The sequence below is a fragment of the Podarcis melisellensis genome (genome assembly GCF_964234715.1).
Source record: "Podarcis melisellensis genome assembly, chromosome: 8".
NCBI classification, from domain to species: domain Eukaryota; kingdom Metazoa; phylum Chordata; class Lepidosauria; order Squamata; family Lacertidae; genus Podarcis; species Podarcis melisellensis.
The window spans coordinates 81963002-81980546 of record NC_138540.1 but is presented as its reverse complement, the minus strand read 5'-3'; the positions used below and the strand labels follow the sequence as shown (position 1 = coordinate 81980546).

At 50.2% G+C, this 17545-nt stretch overlaps 3 protein-coding genes across 8 annotated transcripts in view; 2 read left to right on the top strand and 1 right to left on the bottom strand.

The window, feature by feature from the left end:
* Positions 1 to 279: 279 nt before the first annotated feature.
* On the bottom strand, positions 280 to 13290 carry GEMIN7 (gem nuclear organelle associated protein 7). Of its 5 annotated transcripts, none has more exons than XM_081922459.1 (2): positions 13044 to 13290; positions 280 to 704 (listed from the first exon to the last, which is right to left on the bottom strand). In XM_081922459.1, exons 1-2 carry the CDS (start codon positions 13047 to 13049, stop codon positions 321 to 323), a joined length of 390 nt encoding a protein of 129 aa, XP_081778585.1. In that variant the 5' UTR covers positions 13050 to 13290; the 3' UTR covers positions 280 to 320. The 5 variants fall into 5 exon arrangements, with proteins under 5 accessions (XP_081778585.1, XP_081778586.1, XP_081778587.1 ...); XM_081922460.1 differs by having other exon boundaries at positions 280 to 701; positions 13044 to 13273; XM_081922461.1 differs by lacking the exon at positions 13044 to 13290 and adding an exon at positions 4504 to 4595 and having other exon boundaries at positions 280 to 701.
* Positions 4729 to 10399, top strand: LOC309376071 (bone morphogenetic protein 2-like). Its single transcript, XM_081922242.1, has 3 exons — positions 4729 to 4959; positions 6378 to 6718; positions 8013 to 10399. The coding sequence occupies exons 1-3, from the start codon at positions 4931 to 4933 to the stop codon at positions 8906 to 8908; spliced, it is 1266 nt and encodes a 421-aa protein (XP_081778368.1). The 5' UTR covers positions 4729 to 4930; the 3' UTR covers positions 8909 to 10399.
* A 372-nt stretch (positions 13291 to 13662) lies between the features above and the next one.
* PPP1R37 (protein phosphatase 1 regulatory subunit 37) overlaps positions 13663 to 17545 on the top strand; it is a 56257-nt gene continuing 52374 nt past the window's right edge. The window contains exon 1 of one of the 2 annotated variants that reach the window (XM_081921940.1): positions 13663 to 16055. In XM_081921940.1, the coding sequence (XP_081778066.1) occupies positions 15299 to 16055 (757 nt within the window). In that variant the 5' untranslated portion in view covers positions 13663 to 15298. The remainder of the gene's footprint in view (positions 16056 to 17545) is intronic. The other variant, XM_081921939.1, reaches the window with a different exon arrangement.

Genomic DNA, 17545 nt, shown 5'->3' with positions numbered 1-17545 from the left:
AAAATGGGAGCTTGTAATGTTGGCAATACTAGGGAAACAAAACAGGAAAGCGGTGGGGTGCAGCACTTCATACTGTGACATTTTGTTACAGCTCCTACTTGCAACACAGACCCAGAATCAGAGTGGGAGGCAGTGTGTGCAGAACAGTGAATCATGAAGAGATGTAGCAGGCAGCCTCCTCTGCGGTCAAACTCATTCCTTAATTTGTTATAGTCCGCTGGACATGTCTGCTAGGAATAAACCGAGCCTGCTCTCTGCGACTCACAAAGGACTGAACACTTGCTTATAAAAGGTGCTTTAATAGTAGAAAGGCAGATCTGTCAAAGCTCAAAGGAGTACGCGATGATGTCCGAACATCGGAGCAGCGCTTCTCTCTGTATCCCCAGTGGAGTCTGAAGCTCGGAGACCTGGAAGTTCAGGATGTCAATGTCGGACGCTCCAAACAAAGCTGTGACCTTGACCCTCTCGTACATGGTGAATCTGACGGGCCGCCCAGCCATAGCTGAGAGGCTGCGCAGGTAGCGTTCTCGAAGCGTCACACGACTTTGCTGCTCCTGCTCTAGGTCTGCTGGGCTCCCAGAGGAGAGGCTGGCAGGACCAAGGGCCTGGAAACGGGGAGAGTTGGGATCGAAGCCGCGGCTTGACCCGTCAGGTCCGTGGGGCAGGCGGATGACTGCAACCGGCACCTTCATTGTGCAACCCTGCTGGCAAAGAAGAGAAATACGTTATAGAAATGACGCCTTGTTTGTGTCAACAGCAGTAGGTACTCTTAAGGAATAATTCAGGAGGTAGGTGCTCCTATGGCTTAGAATACATTCTGCCCTCCTATTTGCCTTGCTGAACAGACCAAGTTCCTTCTATAGTTTAAGCTGTTTGAAATGGACTACAGGATTTTTTGCTCTTGTTGCTGTGTTCCATAATCATGAGACGTATGAGCCCATTTTAATGTTTAAAGGAAAGCTTGTATGTTCAAGGAACCTTATGATTCTGTGCTGGGAGAGAGAAAAACCCCAGATTTCTAGGTCCCGTGGCTTTAGTGTTCGGATTTCTCACGCCTGATCAAGATGGCCACAAATTTCACATCCTGTCTTCAACTGGTGGGTCGCAACAGGAGCGCTAACACCGTGCAAATAGAAGATTCGAGAAACGGGTCTCCAAATGTGTGTTTGAGTTAAATGTGGGTCATGGGGTGTGAGAAGGTTGAAGACAACCAGCTCTAGGTAAGCAATGTACTTTTTGTTCCAGGTGGGTGGTAGGTTGGGGGGTTGGGAACCTCAGAGCAAAAGCAGCCTTCCAGCCCCTGTGTCTCCCTCCAGGCCACTCTCTTCTGTCAACCTTGCCCCTAAAGTGCCTTGGACTGCCTGGACTGTGTCCTACAATGGCGATGAAGCCTCTTGCTAGAAAACCTCTGACCTTCGCACAGCTGGAATGTAGCACACTGTACAAAAGGAAAAGTCTCACCCATTGCTCTGCCCAGGTCTGTCTCTGGCCCTGCCCACCACTGGTATGCAGCATGGCTGTTCTGTGTCCCACCCCCATTGCCCATAAGAGAATGAAAAATTATTCCCACCCTGTGCTGTAGATTTAAGGGAGAGGTGAGCCACTGACTTGGAATTTTGGGACACTTTTGCCCTGTGCCAAGGGCAGAACTCTTGCCAGCTGCGAACTCTTTGCCCACTGAAGCAGCCATGGCTGCTGGTCTTCAGGCAGCAGAGGGTTAAGCCCAGGCTTATGGGGGCCTGTAAACAGGAAGTGCTGCTGCACGAGGACAGCCTGTTTTCCCCTCTGGACGGTGGCGGCACCAACTTGACGCTCCCTCACTGTGCCAACATCCTCTGTGGCGGGCGGCCAAGCCCAGGGTCAGCGGCGAAGAGGATGTTTTGCACAGCGAGCTGGAGAAACAGCCGCCGGCAGCCAAGGACAACTCTGGTGCAAGGAGGAGAGCGAGAGGGGTTGGCCTGGGCCAGGAATGGATGCTGCTGAATCCAGAAGCTTAGACTTTTAGCCAAATGCTAGGTAACTCTAGTTGTTGTTGTTGAGTTGTTTAGTCGTGTCCAACTCTTCGTGACCCCCTGGACCAGAGCACGCCAGGCACTCCTGTCTTCCACTGCCTCCCGCAGTTTGGTCAAACTCTTGTGGGTAGCTTCCAGAACACTGTCCAGCCATCTTGTCCTCCGTCGTCCCCTTCTCCTTGTGCCCTCCATCTTTCCCAACATCAGGGTCTTTTCCAGGGAGTCTTCTCTTCTCATGAGGTGGCCAAAGTATTGGAGCCTCAGCTTCACCATTTGTCCTTCCAGTGAGCACTCAGGGCTGATTTCCCTAAGAATGGAGAGGTTTGATCTTCTTGCAGTCCATGGGAGTCTCCTCCAGCACCATAATTCAAAAGCATTTATTCTTCGGCGATCAGCCTTCTTTATGGTTTAGCTTTCACTTCCATACATCACTACTGGGAAAACCATAGCTTTTACTATATGGACCTTTGTTGGCAAGGTGATGTCTCTACTTTCTAAGATGCTGTCTAGTTACCTAAAATGAATTTACTGCTTCAGTATCCCTGGTGGACAGTAGCTTGAAGAAGAGGCGGTTAACCCCTGGTCCACTTCGGAATTCCCAAAGTTCCTTGCAATGGGAAAACCCGTGACAGTCGATCTCTGTTGGGTTTTTAGTGGAGACGCGCCCCCAGAGGAGGACTGATTCCAAAAAGGCAGGGCAGTAGACACTAGCTTTGGGAGAAAGCAGCATGATTCACAGTCCTCTAGGCTCAAAGGATCCAGCCAGAGAGCAGCCCTTCTGCTGCCTCTCTGCCCAATTTGTCATGCCCGTCTTGCCTCCTTCCAGTCAGTTGCCACTGGGTGAGGTTCTGCCATGGGTGTGATTGCAAGAGGGCTGCCTGTCCCCAGAAGAGGCTACTTGCTGCATCTCTGCCCTCTGTGTCCCAGGACTAGAAGAGGATTGAAGTGGGAGCAGCAGAAGTGGGTTACACACAGCCGTAGTCTGCACCTGCCAGTGCAAAACTTGGGTAGGGAGTATATATAAACTGGGGGCGAGGGCTCTCTGTTGCAGCAACTGCCTCATTGGGTGTAAACCGGGCGTAGTTGAGGGAGGCAGCATGGGTGGACATGCCTTTCCCCAACTTGTAAGTGTACTTTTGACAATAAAGATTTAACTCCTCCTTCCGGACATTCCTTGCCTGACAGTGCTGTGACACACTCCATGAATCTACTCCACCGTCTTCCAAAGTCATTCAAGTGGGTAGCCAGAACACATACAGGTTCAGCATGCTCTCTGAACCACCTGGTGGGAGACAGTTCTGGAGCACCAGAGGAAACCTTCACGTGGTTCAAAAGGACCACGTACCATGGAAGCTCCCGCAGAATTTTACTGACGTCGGTGGTGGACTCAAAGCACAAGTTGCTGCTCGGGAATGACGGTGGCTTGCTTAGTGGTCAGGATCCCCTGCATGAGCATGAAGAAAAGGCATCCCAGAATTGCAGAGTTGAAAGAGACCCCAAGGGTCATCTAGTCCAACCCCCTGCAATGCAGGGATCTCAACTAAAGCAGCCATTATACTGCACACCTCCAGCTTAAGGAACTGCAATTGTGCCTTGGGAAAGGACAGCCGAACTGCTGCGCATTCAATCTGGCTTAATGTGTGCCTGCAGCCAAGCTTAGGCTTCTGGGAGGGAATGCCGCGAGCTCCAGCCTTGCTGGAGATTACCTCTCCCCAACCCCTCGCCCAGGTCCCCAACGAGGCCACATTCCTGCACCGTGTGTTTGTTCCAAGAGTCTGCCTTGGGCGATGACCGCAGAGCTTCCTCCTCGGGCCCTGTTGACGCGCTCTTTCCACAGACAGCTCGTTCCCGGCGCGTGCTGTCTGGTGGCGGAGGAAGCGCCGGCCCCTGAAAGCCCTCTCCCCCTCTGGCCTGATAAGGACCTGGCCCAGATCTCCTGCACTCCTGGGCAGCACGCCAGGAAGAACGGGGCCTGGGCAGGGGGCGGGTTGGCTGTTTTTCTGGCGAGGCTCGTGCCTTTGGGACGGCACCAGCTTCTGTTTGAACTCAACCTGAGAATAATCGCACGTGTTACTTTGAAGGGGGGGGGCAGTCAAAGCTGCAATGTAAAAGCCTGCATTGATTTTGCAGGCTTGTAAATTGGGCTGCCAGCAGAAACGCTGTGAAAACTAGCCCCGTGCCAAGCGAAGCCCCATGTCCCTGTTTTTCAGTGTGCCTTAGTAGCAGGTTGATAAACGTCAGCTCCAGGTGCTGGCAGCCCAAATTTCAGACTGGAAGGGTCGGCCTTCAAACAGTGTCAAGTCACCAATTTTGGCTCATGGTAGCAGCACCTTCTGGGTGTTTTTGAAGGCCTTGTTGCTAACTGGGCAGTGGGGAGATGAAGAGTCGGCCAAATTTGGCTACCTCGTGTCCTTGGCCCAGCTGTTAACTGGTGAAGCAGATGTCCCATAATTTTCTGGGGTGGAGATGCAAGTCGCCTCCTGCTCCCCACCTGGGATCAGAGCTGGCATAGCTCTTTCGCCTTTCTGGCAGGGCCGAAGCGAGTGGCGAGTCCAGAAAATGGGCCACCGTGCTGTGCTGGAGAGAGCGAAGAGGCGACAACTCACAACAAACTTGTTTGTTCTGGCTCGGCCTCCTGGGCTGGTTGACATCACATCCTGAAGGCAGCGAGGACGGCACCTCCACAGGCAGGGTGGGCAGAGCCCCAGCGCTCTGGAGAAGAGCTGGGAAGCTGGCCGGCCTCTGGCTCACTTGCCGAGCGAGGGAAGGACGACGGAGGTCGCCAGGGAGAAGCGGGGTGGCCATGGGGCAGTGCGGGCTGTTCCCTGGCTTGGGTGACCCGAGAGAAGCAGCAGCAAGGTGGGGAGAGACCTAACGGCAAGGAAAAGCTGCTGGATTTGCAGGAGTGGGGAAAATGGATGCTTGCCAACAGCCTCAACCTTTGCAAGTAAGTACTTCTGAGCGGGGCGAGGGGACGGGACATCCACACTGTCAACAAGACTTCAGAAAAGCAACACTACCCTCCTTGTGGACGTGCTTAGAGGGCTCTTATGGGCAGTGCCCTGGATGGGCCCTTGCTTGTTCTCCTAATTTTACATGTATTAACCGAGGCTTGGTGAAGAGGGTGTCTCAAGACAGCATCCTGCAGCAAGATGCCCTCATGAGAAGCTCCACCCACTTGCCAGTCTGCCTGCCCACCTCTGGCAGAAACCCCACCCAACTAGTGCATGGTGCCACGTTGAGGGCAAGGCTACAGCCACCGTTCTAGAATCTTCCCACATTCATCTGCACAACACCTCAAAGGGCTTGTGCAATCTCCGGGGCGCAGCTGACATGAGTGCTTATGGTCAAGGCTAGTCGCAAATGTCGGCCTGTAGCAAACTGTGCCCATTTCGTGGGTGTTATAGGGCAAGCTCTCTGTGCCTCAGTTTCTCTCCTTCATCGGTGGGTTTTCCTCCGCTGGAGGTTTTAAAACAGAGATTGGGTGGCCATCTGCCAGGGGTTCTTTAGCTGAGACTCCTACATTGCAGGGCGTTGGACTAGATGACTAGATGACCCTCGCGGTCCCTTCCAACTCTACAATTCTACGGATGACAGAGGATGACTTCCTCTGTGGTAAGCTATTGGGAGGCAAGCCTAGGCAAATGGAAGGTCAAGGAAGAGCAGGGATGTCAAGACGTTAACAAAGGCCAGGACTTTCTCTTATCTACCGCAGAATTCTTTCAAAGGCAAAAGACATGCTCTTGAAACAGAAACAAAAAAACGCAGCACACATCACTCTCAATAATCTAACTCGCTTGCTCCAAGAAGCCCCTCTGCCTTCTCGCAACACTTTTTTTTTTTTGCACTGAAACCCTTTTGCAAAGCAAAACGTGCACTTGATAAAATAAAGGGATCTGAACTCCCCAGGGTTTTGCTCTGTTCAAAAGTCTCCGCAGAGGCATCTTTCTTCAGGCTTCTTTCGTACTCACTAAGACCTCTGCTAGCAACTTCCCTGCAGCATCCTGCAGAGACAGTCTGGGAGAAATTTAACACGCATACGCTCTCTGAGGCTATATCCTAATGCCACAGAATTAACTGAACTGCATCAAATTTTACTGATGTGCAGCCTGGGGTAATTCACCCCACTACCAGCAGGGGGCACGACGCTAAAAAGGCAACCCAGCTTTTTGACTGGCTCCCTTTAACTATACTTTAATCTACAGTATACATATTCCAAGTCAAATGCATTCTTTTATTTTCTGGTTTTTTGGGGGGCGGCGGCAGGGAGTGGAGACAAAAAGGGAAAAACAACCCAGGAAATCCAATTCTGTCTACAAGCCACATTCACCAACCATGTCTTTGTCTTCCCTCTGCCTTCCCCAGTTCCACAATGGTTTCTGGTAACCTGGCTGTTTTGGTGGTCCTGCTTATACCTCTTGAATTCTGGAGATCTGGAGGCCTCCTAGCGGCCTCTCCAGGAACTGCTGGCGAGCATGACTCCTCAAAGGAGGTCCCGATCCAAGCCCTCCAAACCATCCTGCTGAGACGCCTGGGCTTGCAACGGCGCCCGGAGCCAAGGGCGGGGCTTGTGGTCCCCCAATATCTTCTGGATCTGTACCAGTTCTGCTTGGGGAAGGCTCCCTCCTCCCTCAAAGAGACAGAACTTCCCTTCCTGGAGGAACAAGCCGGGAGAGCCAACACCATCCGCACCTTCCACCATGTTGGTGAGCTTGCGATTGCCACGTCCGCCTTCAAATTCCACGTTTGGGGTGGCTGGGGCCTTGAAAAATTGGTTGGGGTAGCAGCAGAGGGGAGAAAAGTGGGGAAATTTAACCCAGGCCCTCCAGTTGCTAGACTACATCTCCCATCATCTCCCTGAACATTGGCCATGCCAGCTGCAGGGGCTGATGGGAGCTGGAGTCCAACTAGAGACAACCACAGGCTCTCCATCCTTGAAGTGATTGCACAAAACCGGGAGCCAGGGACAGGGATGAAGGAGAGGTGGAAAGCTATAGAAAAGCAGCCGCAGTGCATAAAGGGAAAAAGAGGTAGCTCAGCAAGCAGGAAGGTTGCTTTGCATGCAGAAGGTCCCAAGTTCAATCCTTGACACCCCCAGTTAAAAGGAAAGCCCCTCTGTTTGCCCCGGTCCTTGGAGAGCCACTGCCAGCCATGGCTGACAATAAGAGGCTGACAAAATAGCCTGACCTGGTAGAAGGCTCAGTTGGGAGAGCGCAAGACTCTTCATCTCAGGGTTGTGGGTTCAAACCCCACATTGAAAGATTCCTGCATTGCAGGGGGTTGCACTGACTAGATGACCCTTGTGGTCCCTTCCAACTCTACAATTCTGATTTTGACTCTGAGGGTCAAACACGCTTCATTGAGGAAGAAGGAAAGCAAAGCTCCTTAACGCCAGGATACTTCAAGAATGCCCCCATATTTAAGGAAGATCTCTTCTTTTTTCCTCTTGGGTTTTGGGAGGTGTATGATTTGCCTTGGGTTACAGTGCCACCTGCAGAGCAAGCAAGGCAACAGAGCCACGCACAGGGTAGGAGGCTTGCGTTATCAGCAGAGCCAGGAATCCTGCACCACTTCAGGCAAGGACATGTCACTCCAAAGAAAGGGATGCCAAGATACGGTTCTGATTCTTTAAAAAACCCCAAAATAGTCTAAGAAAAAAGTGCTGCACACTGCATAGCCACAAATAAGTATTTTCTTTTATTTTAAAAAGTTAGGACAATAACTTTGAGACAATTGACAGGGAACAGCTGTTGCTTGGGAGCTTCTTAGAAGCATCTGGCTGGATGCAGGGGGCAAAACACAGATGGGCTAGATGGACACTTGGTTGGACGCAAGAAGGCTGTTGCTGAACTACAACTCCCACCAAGACCCAGCAAGCTTGGCCCATGGCCAGGGGCGATGGGAGCTGTACTTCAGCAACATCTGCAAGGCCAATGGTTCCTCACACCAGCCCCAAACACTCAGTCCTCAATCCCTTTCCGGCTTCTGTTTCACATCTAGAGGATCTGGAAAACACCCCTGAAGCCGTAGATGGTTCACTCTACTTCCTGTTCAACCTGACCTTGCTGCCTGTGGAAGAGGAGCTGACCGCCCTGGAGCTGCGCCTGTACCACTCGCAGAAGGAAAGCAGGGGTTTCCACATCAACATATACCACGCAATGGGCCCCCTACCCGTTTCCGGAAACAAGAGCAGTCTCCTCCTGGCTCGCAGATTCTTGGCCCCCAAGCAGCCCAAGTGGGAGAGCTTTGACGTGACCGCTGCTTTCCAGAGGGCCGAAGGCCAGAGGCCCCACCTTGGGTTTCTCATTGAGGTGGAGCACCCCAACGGCAGCCACGAGCTTCCTCAGCACCAGGCTCCGCTTCGCGCAAGGCGGTCTCCCGGAGAGGAGGAGGCCCAGTGGGCTCTACAAAGGCCTCTGCTGGTCACCTACAGTCACGACCGGAGGGGGCAGCCTTTGACTCGTGGGAAGAGACAAAGCAGGAGCCAGCCAGTTGGACCAACCCAGAAAGGAGGCCGAAGAGCCCCCAAGGGGCCAGCCTCCCGCAGCAAACGCAAAGGCCTGAAGCCCAAGGCCAAAGCCAGTGCAAGGTGCCGTAGGCAGCGCCTGTTTGTAGATTTCAAAGAGGTTGGGTGGAACGACTGGATAGTTGCCCCCAGCGGCTACCACGCTTTCTACTGCTCCGGGGAGTGCCGGTTCCCGCTGGCTGACCACATGAACTCCTCCAGCCACGCTGTGGTGCAGACCATGCTGAGCTCGGTGAACTCCAGGGTGCCCAAGGCCTGCTGCGTCCCGACGGACCTCAGCCCCATCGCCATGCTCTACCTGGACCAACACGACATGGTGGTCCTGAAGACGTACCAGGACATGGTGGTGGAGGGCTGTGGGTGCCGGTAGAAACCACACAGCAGGGATAAGCCTCCTCTCAGGTAACCCAAGCAGAGGGCTTGGTGCCGTCACGAGTCTTTCTTCAGGCAACATGGAATTAATGTATGGAACTTCCTACCACAAGAAGGGGGGACAGCCAGAAGATTAGATGGCTCAGCTATGAGATACACGGGATATCTGGGCACAGAGGCAGCATATGATTTAACACCAAACACCAGAGGCAAACAGGCAAAGGCCTGCTGTGCGAGACAGATGTACCTTGCCTCTGATTCAACAAGGCAGAATTCTCATATTCTTATCACGCCTCATCAAGTTCTCTATACGATGAATAGCTGCTGTTGTTGTTTTAAACTGTGATGACCTTTAGTTGAGCAATAAATGAGAAAGCTACCAAGCCTGTCACAGTGAGCATCCTTAAACCAAGGTGAAAACTGTGTGACGGTGTGGTTGCCACTAAAGGTGAATTCACATGACCAAAGAGAATCAGCACCAGACATTCCTGAAAAGATGATTTGGGAGAGCTGGCTGCCTTTTCACACACTGTTTATGGGGAACCTGTGGCTCTTCAAACTTGGACTCCCAGCTCTCACAGACCCCAGGCTGCACAGCCAATGGCCCTACAATGCTTGAAGGACCACAAGGCTTCCCCGATTCCTGCTCTAAAATAGAAGCTCTCTGTCAGAGTGCTTTTCTGGTAGAGGAGAGCAGTGGTTGTCAATTCTGCTGGAACTGACATTTTGGGTGACAAAATGACAGATGTGTGCTCCCAGCAGCTGTTGTGTGAAACATGAAGCCCTCCCTAACACTTTACAGCAGGGATGTGGATTCCAATCCAATCTCCATCGGCTCCAGTCATCATTGCCACTAGTCAGGAATGATACAAGGTGTGCTCCAGCAGCACCTGAAGGGCTGAGGGTTCTCCACCCCTTCATTAAGCGTCCAATACCCCTGGGGGTTGTTTCTAAGCAGAGGGGCATCATAAACCTTACTGCACCAAATGTGTGGACAAAAAGGCAGCAAGAGACTGACACAAAAGAGCAGGTGGTCCATATCTTATTGGTGGAGAGTCAGCATTTTCTTCTGACCAGGGTGGATTTGATTTAAATCAAATCAATTTAAATCACTAGTCAGTAAGACTTGGTTTAAATCATTTTTATTTTTTTTACAGAAAGACTCATTCTTGGTGGTATAATCTTAATATTTACAACGAGATGAAGGTTTCATTTTTTGGAATAATAAATTTTCAGAGTGCTTTTTACAGTTTTATCAAAAATTACTGACTTGCACAATTATTACACAAAGATCCCAAGACTTGTGGAGTATTCTGCTCACAAGGTTGCACTTTCATTTTTACTGCTTCACACTTAGCTACTTATGCAGATCTATTCCATTCAAAACAAATCTGTTCATTGAACCTCTTGGAACTTAGCATTTGGTAAGGGGTTGATTCTGTGTATATAAATTTGCAAAGGAACAATGGGATTAAAGTTTTTTCCTCAACTCTGTATGTTTATTTTATAACATTTTTCCTGTGAAGAGAAGGCATGTTATCTCTGCAGACACAAATTCACCTTTTTGAGAACTGCAAAAACAAGCATCTATGATAATATCTTCTCGTTAGAAAAGCTGCCCCAAGTAATCTTACAGAAAGCTCTGGGTTAGCATGATATTGTGAACAGATTAATTGAATTCATTTACCTAAAAATTTAAACATTGCATGTAAAGCCTCATGCTACATAATTAAAAACAAATCCTCATTTCCTGATGAATAGCATTTGGACTATAATGTAACTTAAACAGAAAACCATCTTTAGAAAGATTTTTCCTCCAAAAGCAAAATTTAAAAAAATCCAATTTAAATTAAAAAAAAATCCAATTTAAATACATGTAAAAAAATTCTGATTTTTTAAATAAATAAATCATTGCTTTTTATCCACGCTGCTTCTCACTACATACACTGAAAACGCACCTTGCTAGTCATTGCTTCTAAGCCCCTACTTGGTGTCTCAAGGCAAATCTCAAGTTCTGCTTCATAGCATGGAAAGGGACAAAAAGTTCTGAGGAATGTGGTGGTGACAAATGTAGCACTCAAAAGGAATATGGTGCATTTTAGTGCATTGTTTTAAGTCAGCCTTCTCCAAACTGGCACACACCCACGCCTAATGTTGCTGGACCCAGGAAGACTTAGCGTGGGAAGAGCTTTTGAGAATCAGAAGCTGGGTAGATCCAATCAATAATAGAAAAGTAACAGATGCTGTAATTAAAAATTAAAATGAAACCTGAATAACAGGATTCTTACTATTAAACTTTAAAGAATACAGACATATATTAAAACTGAATCATGCCCTCTCTCTTATATAGCTTGAGGCTATTTTTAGTATTAAAAGCAACCGAGAGGAAAGCATTTTATTATGAAGGTTAACCAACATACTAGGCACAATGGGCCTTGATTAATGTGAGTTTCCTATTGCACCGTAGCGAATAACCACATACCTTAGGATGTATATGCATATATACATATACATACATACATATATATGAATGATAGGCATAATCAGTGCTTTTTTCTGGGGGGACGCAGGGGTACACATACCCCTAAACATTTTGTGAATCTTTGCACTTTCGTACATTTACTGTATTTATTTTTTCCAATTTGAACTATTAAATGGTGATTTTCTTGAGTCAAAATGAGAGTACCCCTAAACATTTTTTTGAAAGAAAAAAGCACTGGATATAATATATTTCTCCATCTCCTACATGGGTTAGTTTATAATCTGGCTTTAGCCACCAGGCTGGGAGTTATAGTCCAAAATAGGGGTTGGGAATTGCTAGTCTGTGGGCCAAATTTGGCTCAACCCAAGTTGCCATTCCCCCCGAACCGCCCCCACCTATCCCATACCTCACGACCTATGTGGTGTCAGGGGTGGGGGCAGAGATGCACCTGGATAATAATAATAATAATAATAATAATAATAATAATAATAATAATTTATTTATACCCCGCCCATCTGGCTGAGTTTCCTCAGCCACTCTGGAGGGCTCCCAATCAAGTGTTAAAAACAATACAGCATTAAATATTAAAAACTTCCCTAGACAGGGCTGCCTTCAGATGTCTTTTAAAGATAGGATAGCTGCTTATTTCCTTCACATCTGAAGGGAGGGTGTTCCACAAGGCAGGTGCCACTACCGAGAAGGCCCTCTGTCTGGTTCCCTGTAACCTCACTTCTTGCAGCGAGGGAACCACCAGAAGGCCCTCGGAGCTGGACCTCAGTGTCCGGGCAGAACGATGGGGGTGGAGACGCTCCTTCAGGTATACTGGACTGAGGCCGTTTAGGGCTTTAAAGGTCAGCACCAACACTTTGAATTGTGCTCGGAAACGTACTGGGAGCCAGTGTAAGTCTTTCAACACCGGTGTTATGTGGTCTTGGCGGCCGCTCCCAGTCACCAGTCTAGCTGCCACATTCTGGATTAGTTGTACTTTCTGAGTCACCTTCAAACGTAGCCCCATGTACAGCACATTGCAGTAGTCCAAGCGGAAGATAACCAGAGCATGCGCCACTCTGGCAAGACAGGCTGTGGGCAGGGAGGGTCTCAGCCTGCGTACCAGATGGAGCTGATAAACAGCTGCCCTGGACACAGAATTAACCTGCGCCTCCATGGACAGCTGTGAGTCAATAATAATAATAATAATAATAATAATAATAATAATAACAACAACAATAATAATAATAATTTATTATTTATACCCCGCCCATCTGGCTGGGCCTCCCCAGCCACTCTGGGCGGCTTCCATAAAAACAAAAAATACAGTAAAATGACCAGGACCAGGGAATCCTCCGCACCTGCCCACCCCCTGTTCCCCCCAAAATAGTATTTCTGTCTTGTCAGGATTCAACCTCGATCTGTTAGCCGCCATCCACCCTCCAACCGCCTCACACAGGACCTTCACCGCCTTCACTCAGTCCGCTCCATGACTGAGCTCCCCAGAAAGCAGCCTTGAGCTTCGCCTGGTCAGGACGCCAGGCCCAAACGCTTCTTCCCACATCCTGTATTAAGCTAAAAACTCTTTGAAAACAGACGCTCCTCTCTCTGGCCATAAATGTTGCCTCTCAGTTATGAAACAATTCAGTTAGAGTCGACTAACCTGCATAGGCCTTGGTTCGGTTCCCTCAAGTCGTCATGGCAACCCCAAACCATTCCGCTCAAAATTGCGGGCCTCAAAGCACTCAGCACGTTGGCGGCCGGGACAGGAAGAAGCTGCCTCTTCACCCGGAAGTACATTATTATGAGCGGACGACAAGCCGTTCTTCCCTTATCTTTTTTTAAAGGTCCCCTCTGGTAATAGGAGGACTGGGAACTCTATGACTCTGCCCTGTATGCCCCTAGGCGGCGGCGTTCAGTGTTGGCCCATGTGCCTGCACCCCGCCTCCCGCTCCTCCTAGCGATTGGTGGGATGAAAGGTGAAAGGGAAGCGCGTGATCGTTACGTCATGATCAGGAGGCCCTCCGTGCTCCGCCATTCCCTGTCTCGCCGTCAGCACATTCGAGGACACCCATCCTTCCATTTCCCTCTTCGCCGCTTGGGCAGGAGGATGCGAACACGACTAATAATAATAATATAATATTTGCTTTTTGCCGCCCCACGCGGAAAGCAGCACTGGCAGGTTTATCCCGCGCCGCCCCGCCCCCCTTCGCTCGAGGCCGCTGTTGTCGAAAGTGCCGTAGCTGAAAAGCAGCTGGCTGTCGCCTGGCGAAAGGGAAGGTGGGGGCCGAGAAGTGAGTGTGGGAAGGAAAGGAGGGGGCAAGCTTGGCTGCGTTTTAAAAAAACAACCAGCGCCGTCCGCCGGCCAGCCAATCCGAGCGCCGGAAACGGGGGCACGTGACCCTGTCGGCTCCGAGCGTGAGGTGGGTGTTTTGCCAGAGGAGCCGCCGCCACTGAGGGGGACGAAGGTAGAGCCGCCACCGCCGCTGGGTTAGCCGAGGGAGCGAGAAACCCCGCGCGGAGGCTCCTGTGGTCGCGGAGGCTCTTCCACCCGCACGCGCGGACAGGGCCTCGGCGGATGCGCAGGCCGCTGGCACACTCGCTGCTGGCGGCGGCGGCGAAAGAAGACTACGAGGAGGCTTCTCTCGGGTCCGTCCCTGGCTGAAGCGGCGGCACCGCGGGAGGGGGCCGCTCGCTCGGGACGGGCCTCTCTCTCTCGCGCGCGCACTTGCCCGGCCCTCCATCATCCCTCCCTGCCGGTCCCGAGCGTGTGGCGCCTTTGCTCTCCCTCCTCGGCCCCGCCGGCACTCAAGAACCGGCTCCCTCTTCTCTTCTTCTTCCCCCCTGCAGCCTCGCCGGGTGCGTATTTGCCTCGGCTCAGGCAGCCCCGCCAGCCCTCCCCTCTTCCCTTTCCTTTCCCAGCCTGCCACCACCAAAGCCCTGAGCCAGAGGATCAGCAAAGGCCCTCTTACCCCTCAGCAGCCGACGAAGAGCCTTTCTACGACTTTCCATTACTAATCACGGTTTATCTACCCCAACCCCTAGCCCGGATATCTTGACAGGCATCGCCTTTCCTCCGAAAGGATAGCGTTTGTTTATACCTTTTGCCATCCCTCCCCCCAGCACACGCACACCAAAAAAGAGAGCGGGCACTCACCTTGTTCCTTTTAAAGGCTTGGCAGAGAGTCCCTACTTACCTGTGAGGCATTAATTGCTCTCTGGTTCTTACCACGCACACCCAGGCACCCGTTTCTGTAAAAGCGGGGCAGCTGCGAGGTTTATTTTCCTCTGCAGCTTGACACTAGTCCTTTTAGCCCTCTTCTGCCAGCTATTCCTGTTTATGCTGCAGGTGTTTTTAGTCTACACGCACATAAGCTTCCCACACTACTCAGACGGGACTGTTTCCTGTTACGATAGCTCTCGCTTTCACAAGGAACCTGTGCATTTCCTTTCCTGGGCCTCTGGAACAGACGTTGGCCCCATTTTGTTCCTTTTCTGTTGGACCTTTTTCTATTCTGCAGGTGTTAGTTCCAATCAGTCCTTCAACCAGTATACTAACACTCCATTGTTTACCCCTACTGGGTAAAAACATAACGGGCAAGGGAGCATTCCACATTTTCCAGACCAGCAAAATATTTCCGTGCCCTGCCAAATCTTCACAGAAATTGACCCAAGCCCAGTTATAGTAGTGCCCCTTTTGTCTTGCTCGCTCTCCTCCAACCCTCAGTAAAGGTTCTATTTCTTGTACCAAAAAGGCAGGGGTCCTTCCTGCATCCTCCTCCAGGTGATCCCATTCATCATTCATGGTCTCATTGCACCATTGCTGGGAGGAAAGGGTCTGGAGACCTTGGGAGCCTTTTCTTGCCAGGTGAGGGAAGGTGAAAAAGAGACAGGAGGTGACCCCTCAGTAATGACTCCATGAGAAGGGAAGAAGGAGAGCTCTCCCTGACAGAAACCTATCACGCTTGCCTGGCCATGGAGTGTGTACAAGTCTCCCCCATGCAGCAGCAGCAAGGGAAAGCTGCTGAGGGGGACCACCTCATGCTGCTGCTGCCACCTCCTGCTGTGCAGAAGGAAGAGGAGGGCCTGCTAAGGGCTTCTGATCCTTGGGCTGTCTCTCGAGTGGACGGCAGTCAAGGTGGGACAAAACTTCAAGAGGCTTTGGACTTTTCAGCACATCTTCAGAATACAGAAAACCTCACGCACAGCCCTCCCACGCTAGGGAGCCATCCTGGCAGAGAGATGGTGGGCAATTCTACTGCATGTCCTTCAAAGGAGGATTTGAAAGATACTGAGCGCTGTGATCTGGCAGAGGAGCAGTTGCAGCCATCGGGGAAAGAGACTTTGAGCCATCCGCTACAGGAAGAGTCGCTGGCAAATAAGGTGGCCTGTAATAATCCTCCTTTGGCCACAGCTGCCGGGGAATGCCTTACGGTTGCTGAAAAATGTTCTCAACAGAACAACTGTTTGCAGGAAAAATTGGACTCCTCTTCGCAGAACTGTTGTTTAGGCTTGGAAGCAACAAGTAGAGAGAGTCCAGAAGATGACCAAACAACCCATGGTTCTCTGCCTGCTGATGATGGGAAACTGAAGCCTGGTGCAAAACATGTCACATTTCCTTCTGATGAAGACATTGTGTCTGGGGCTGTGGAACCCAAAGATCCTTGGCGTCATGGTAAGCAAGTTCCAACTTCTCTAGAGACCTTTTTCTCTTCTTGCAGCTGGACTGGGCTTGTCCAAGCCAGTCCCTTTATTCACAGGATCGGCAATTGGTTTATAGTATGAGAACTGAATATTTCCTTTTATCTTTCTTAGTCACTTATCTACCAAAAGCTCTCAACACGTCTTATGATCAAGGGTTACAAACACAAAGCTATGCAATCCAATTAAAAGTAAGTGCATGCTATAAAAGCAGAAAGCTGATACAACAAGATGAACTAGGAAATAACAAAGCAATAGGCACTGACCTGCTCTTGAAAACAGGAACATAATTCAGTTGTCAGACTAAGTTCTAGAACAGCCACCCCCAACCTGGTGCCCTCAAGATATTTTGGATTACAATTCCCATCAGCCCCAGATAGTGCAGGCATGCTTCTAATGTTCCCATTTTATGGCTGCAGAACTGAACTGTTTCCAAGGTCACTCACTGAATTTGTGACTAAGCACAGAATTGAATCTGGGGCTCCTGGTTCATTTCTGATATTCTAAGCACAGAGTAGTCCTGCATAAATGACCTTTATCAGGTTGGTTCAGACAGAGTGCCAAACTAATTTGCACTCGCCCCCTTCTTTGAGTAGACTGTGAGTAGAAATACAGAACCTTCTGCTTTTGATTAACCACAGCTTGCCATGTTGTCTAAATCTGGACAAACTGGTTCATCTAAACTGTGGATAATGGAAACAAGCAAACTTCCAGGCATAAATCTGTCTTTTCACTAACAGTGGTTAAGATAAACCATGGTTTAGAGCCTGGACAATATAGTTAAAAGTGTGGTTGATCTAAAACAGAAGTTTACCATCTTCTTTCTGTCTGCTAGAGCAGTGTTTCCCAACCTTTTTTGGGCAAAGGCACACTTCTTTCATGAAAAAAATCTCGAGGCACACCACCATTAGAAAATGTTAAAAAAATTAACTCTGTGCCTATATTGACTATATAAAAAGTACAGTGGTGCCTCGCAAGACGAAATTAATTCGTTCCGCAAGTCTCTTCGTCTTGCGAGTTTTTCGTCTTGCAATGCACGGTTTCCCATAGGAATGCATTGAAAATCAATTAATGCGTTCCTAGGGAAACCGCCTTCAGACCAGGTCCGGGGACAGTCTGTCCCCCGACCTCTTCTGAAGGCTGGGGGGGACGGGGACAAGGGCTTTTCTTCCCACTGCCAGCCTTCAGAAGGCTGTTCTGAAGGCTGGCGGTGGGAAGAAAAGCCCTTCTTCCCACCTCCCGCCCCGCAAGCTCCGGGGACAGGAGGGCTTTGCTGCCGACCGCCAGCATTTTAAAAGCCCCTGCTGTCCCGGGGCGATTTTAAAATGCTGGCAGGCGGGAGCGAAGTCTCCGCTGCCCCGAGGAGATTTTAAAATGCTGGGGGTCGGCAGCGAACGCTTCGCTCCCGCCCGCCAGCATTTTAAGATCGCCCGGGGCAGCGGAGAAGTCTCCGCTGTCCCGGGA

What these genes read in the sequence shown, in the direction of transcription:
- GEMIN7 (XM_081922458.1), bottom strand. Translation starts at nt 1,690, where the DNA reads ATGGCTGCTTCAGTGGGCAAAGAGTTCGCAGCTGGCAAGAGTTCTGCC. An exon ending in CCTTAAATCTACAGCACAGG is followed by an intron (nt 702 to 1,570) that starts GTGGGAATAATT and finishes CTTTGCCAGCAG; the next exon opens with GGTTGCACAATGAAGGTGCC.
- LOC309376071 (XM_081922242.1), top strand. Translation starts at nt 4,931, where the DNA reads ATGCTTGCCAACAGCCTCAACCTTTGCAA. An exon ending in AACAGCCTCAACCTTTGCAA is followed by an intron (nt 4,960 to 6,377) that starts GTAAGTACTTCT and finishes TGCCTTCCCCAG; the next exon opens with TTCCACAATGGTTTCTGGTA. An exon ending in CCGCACCTTCCACCATGTTG is followed by an intron (nt 6,719 to 8,012) that starts GTGAGCTTGCGA and finishes TTTCACATCTAG; the next exon opens with AGGATCTGGAAAACACCCCT.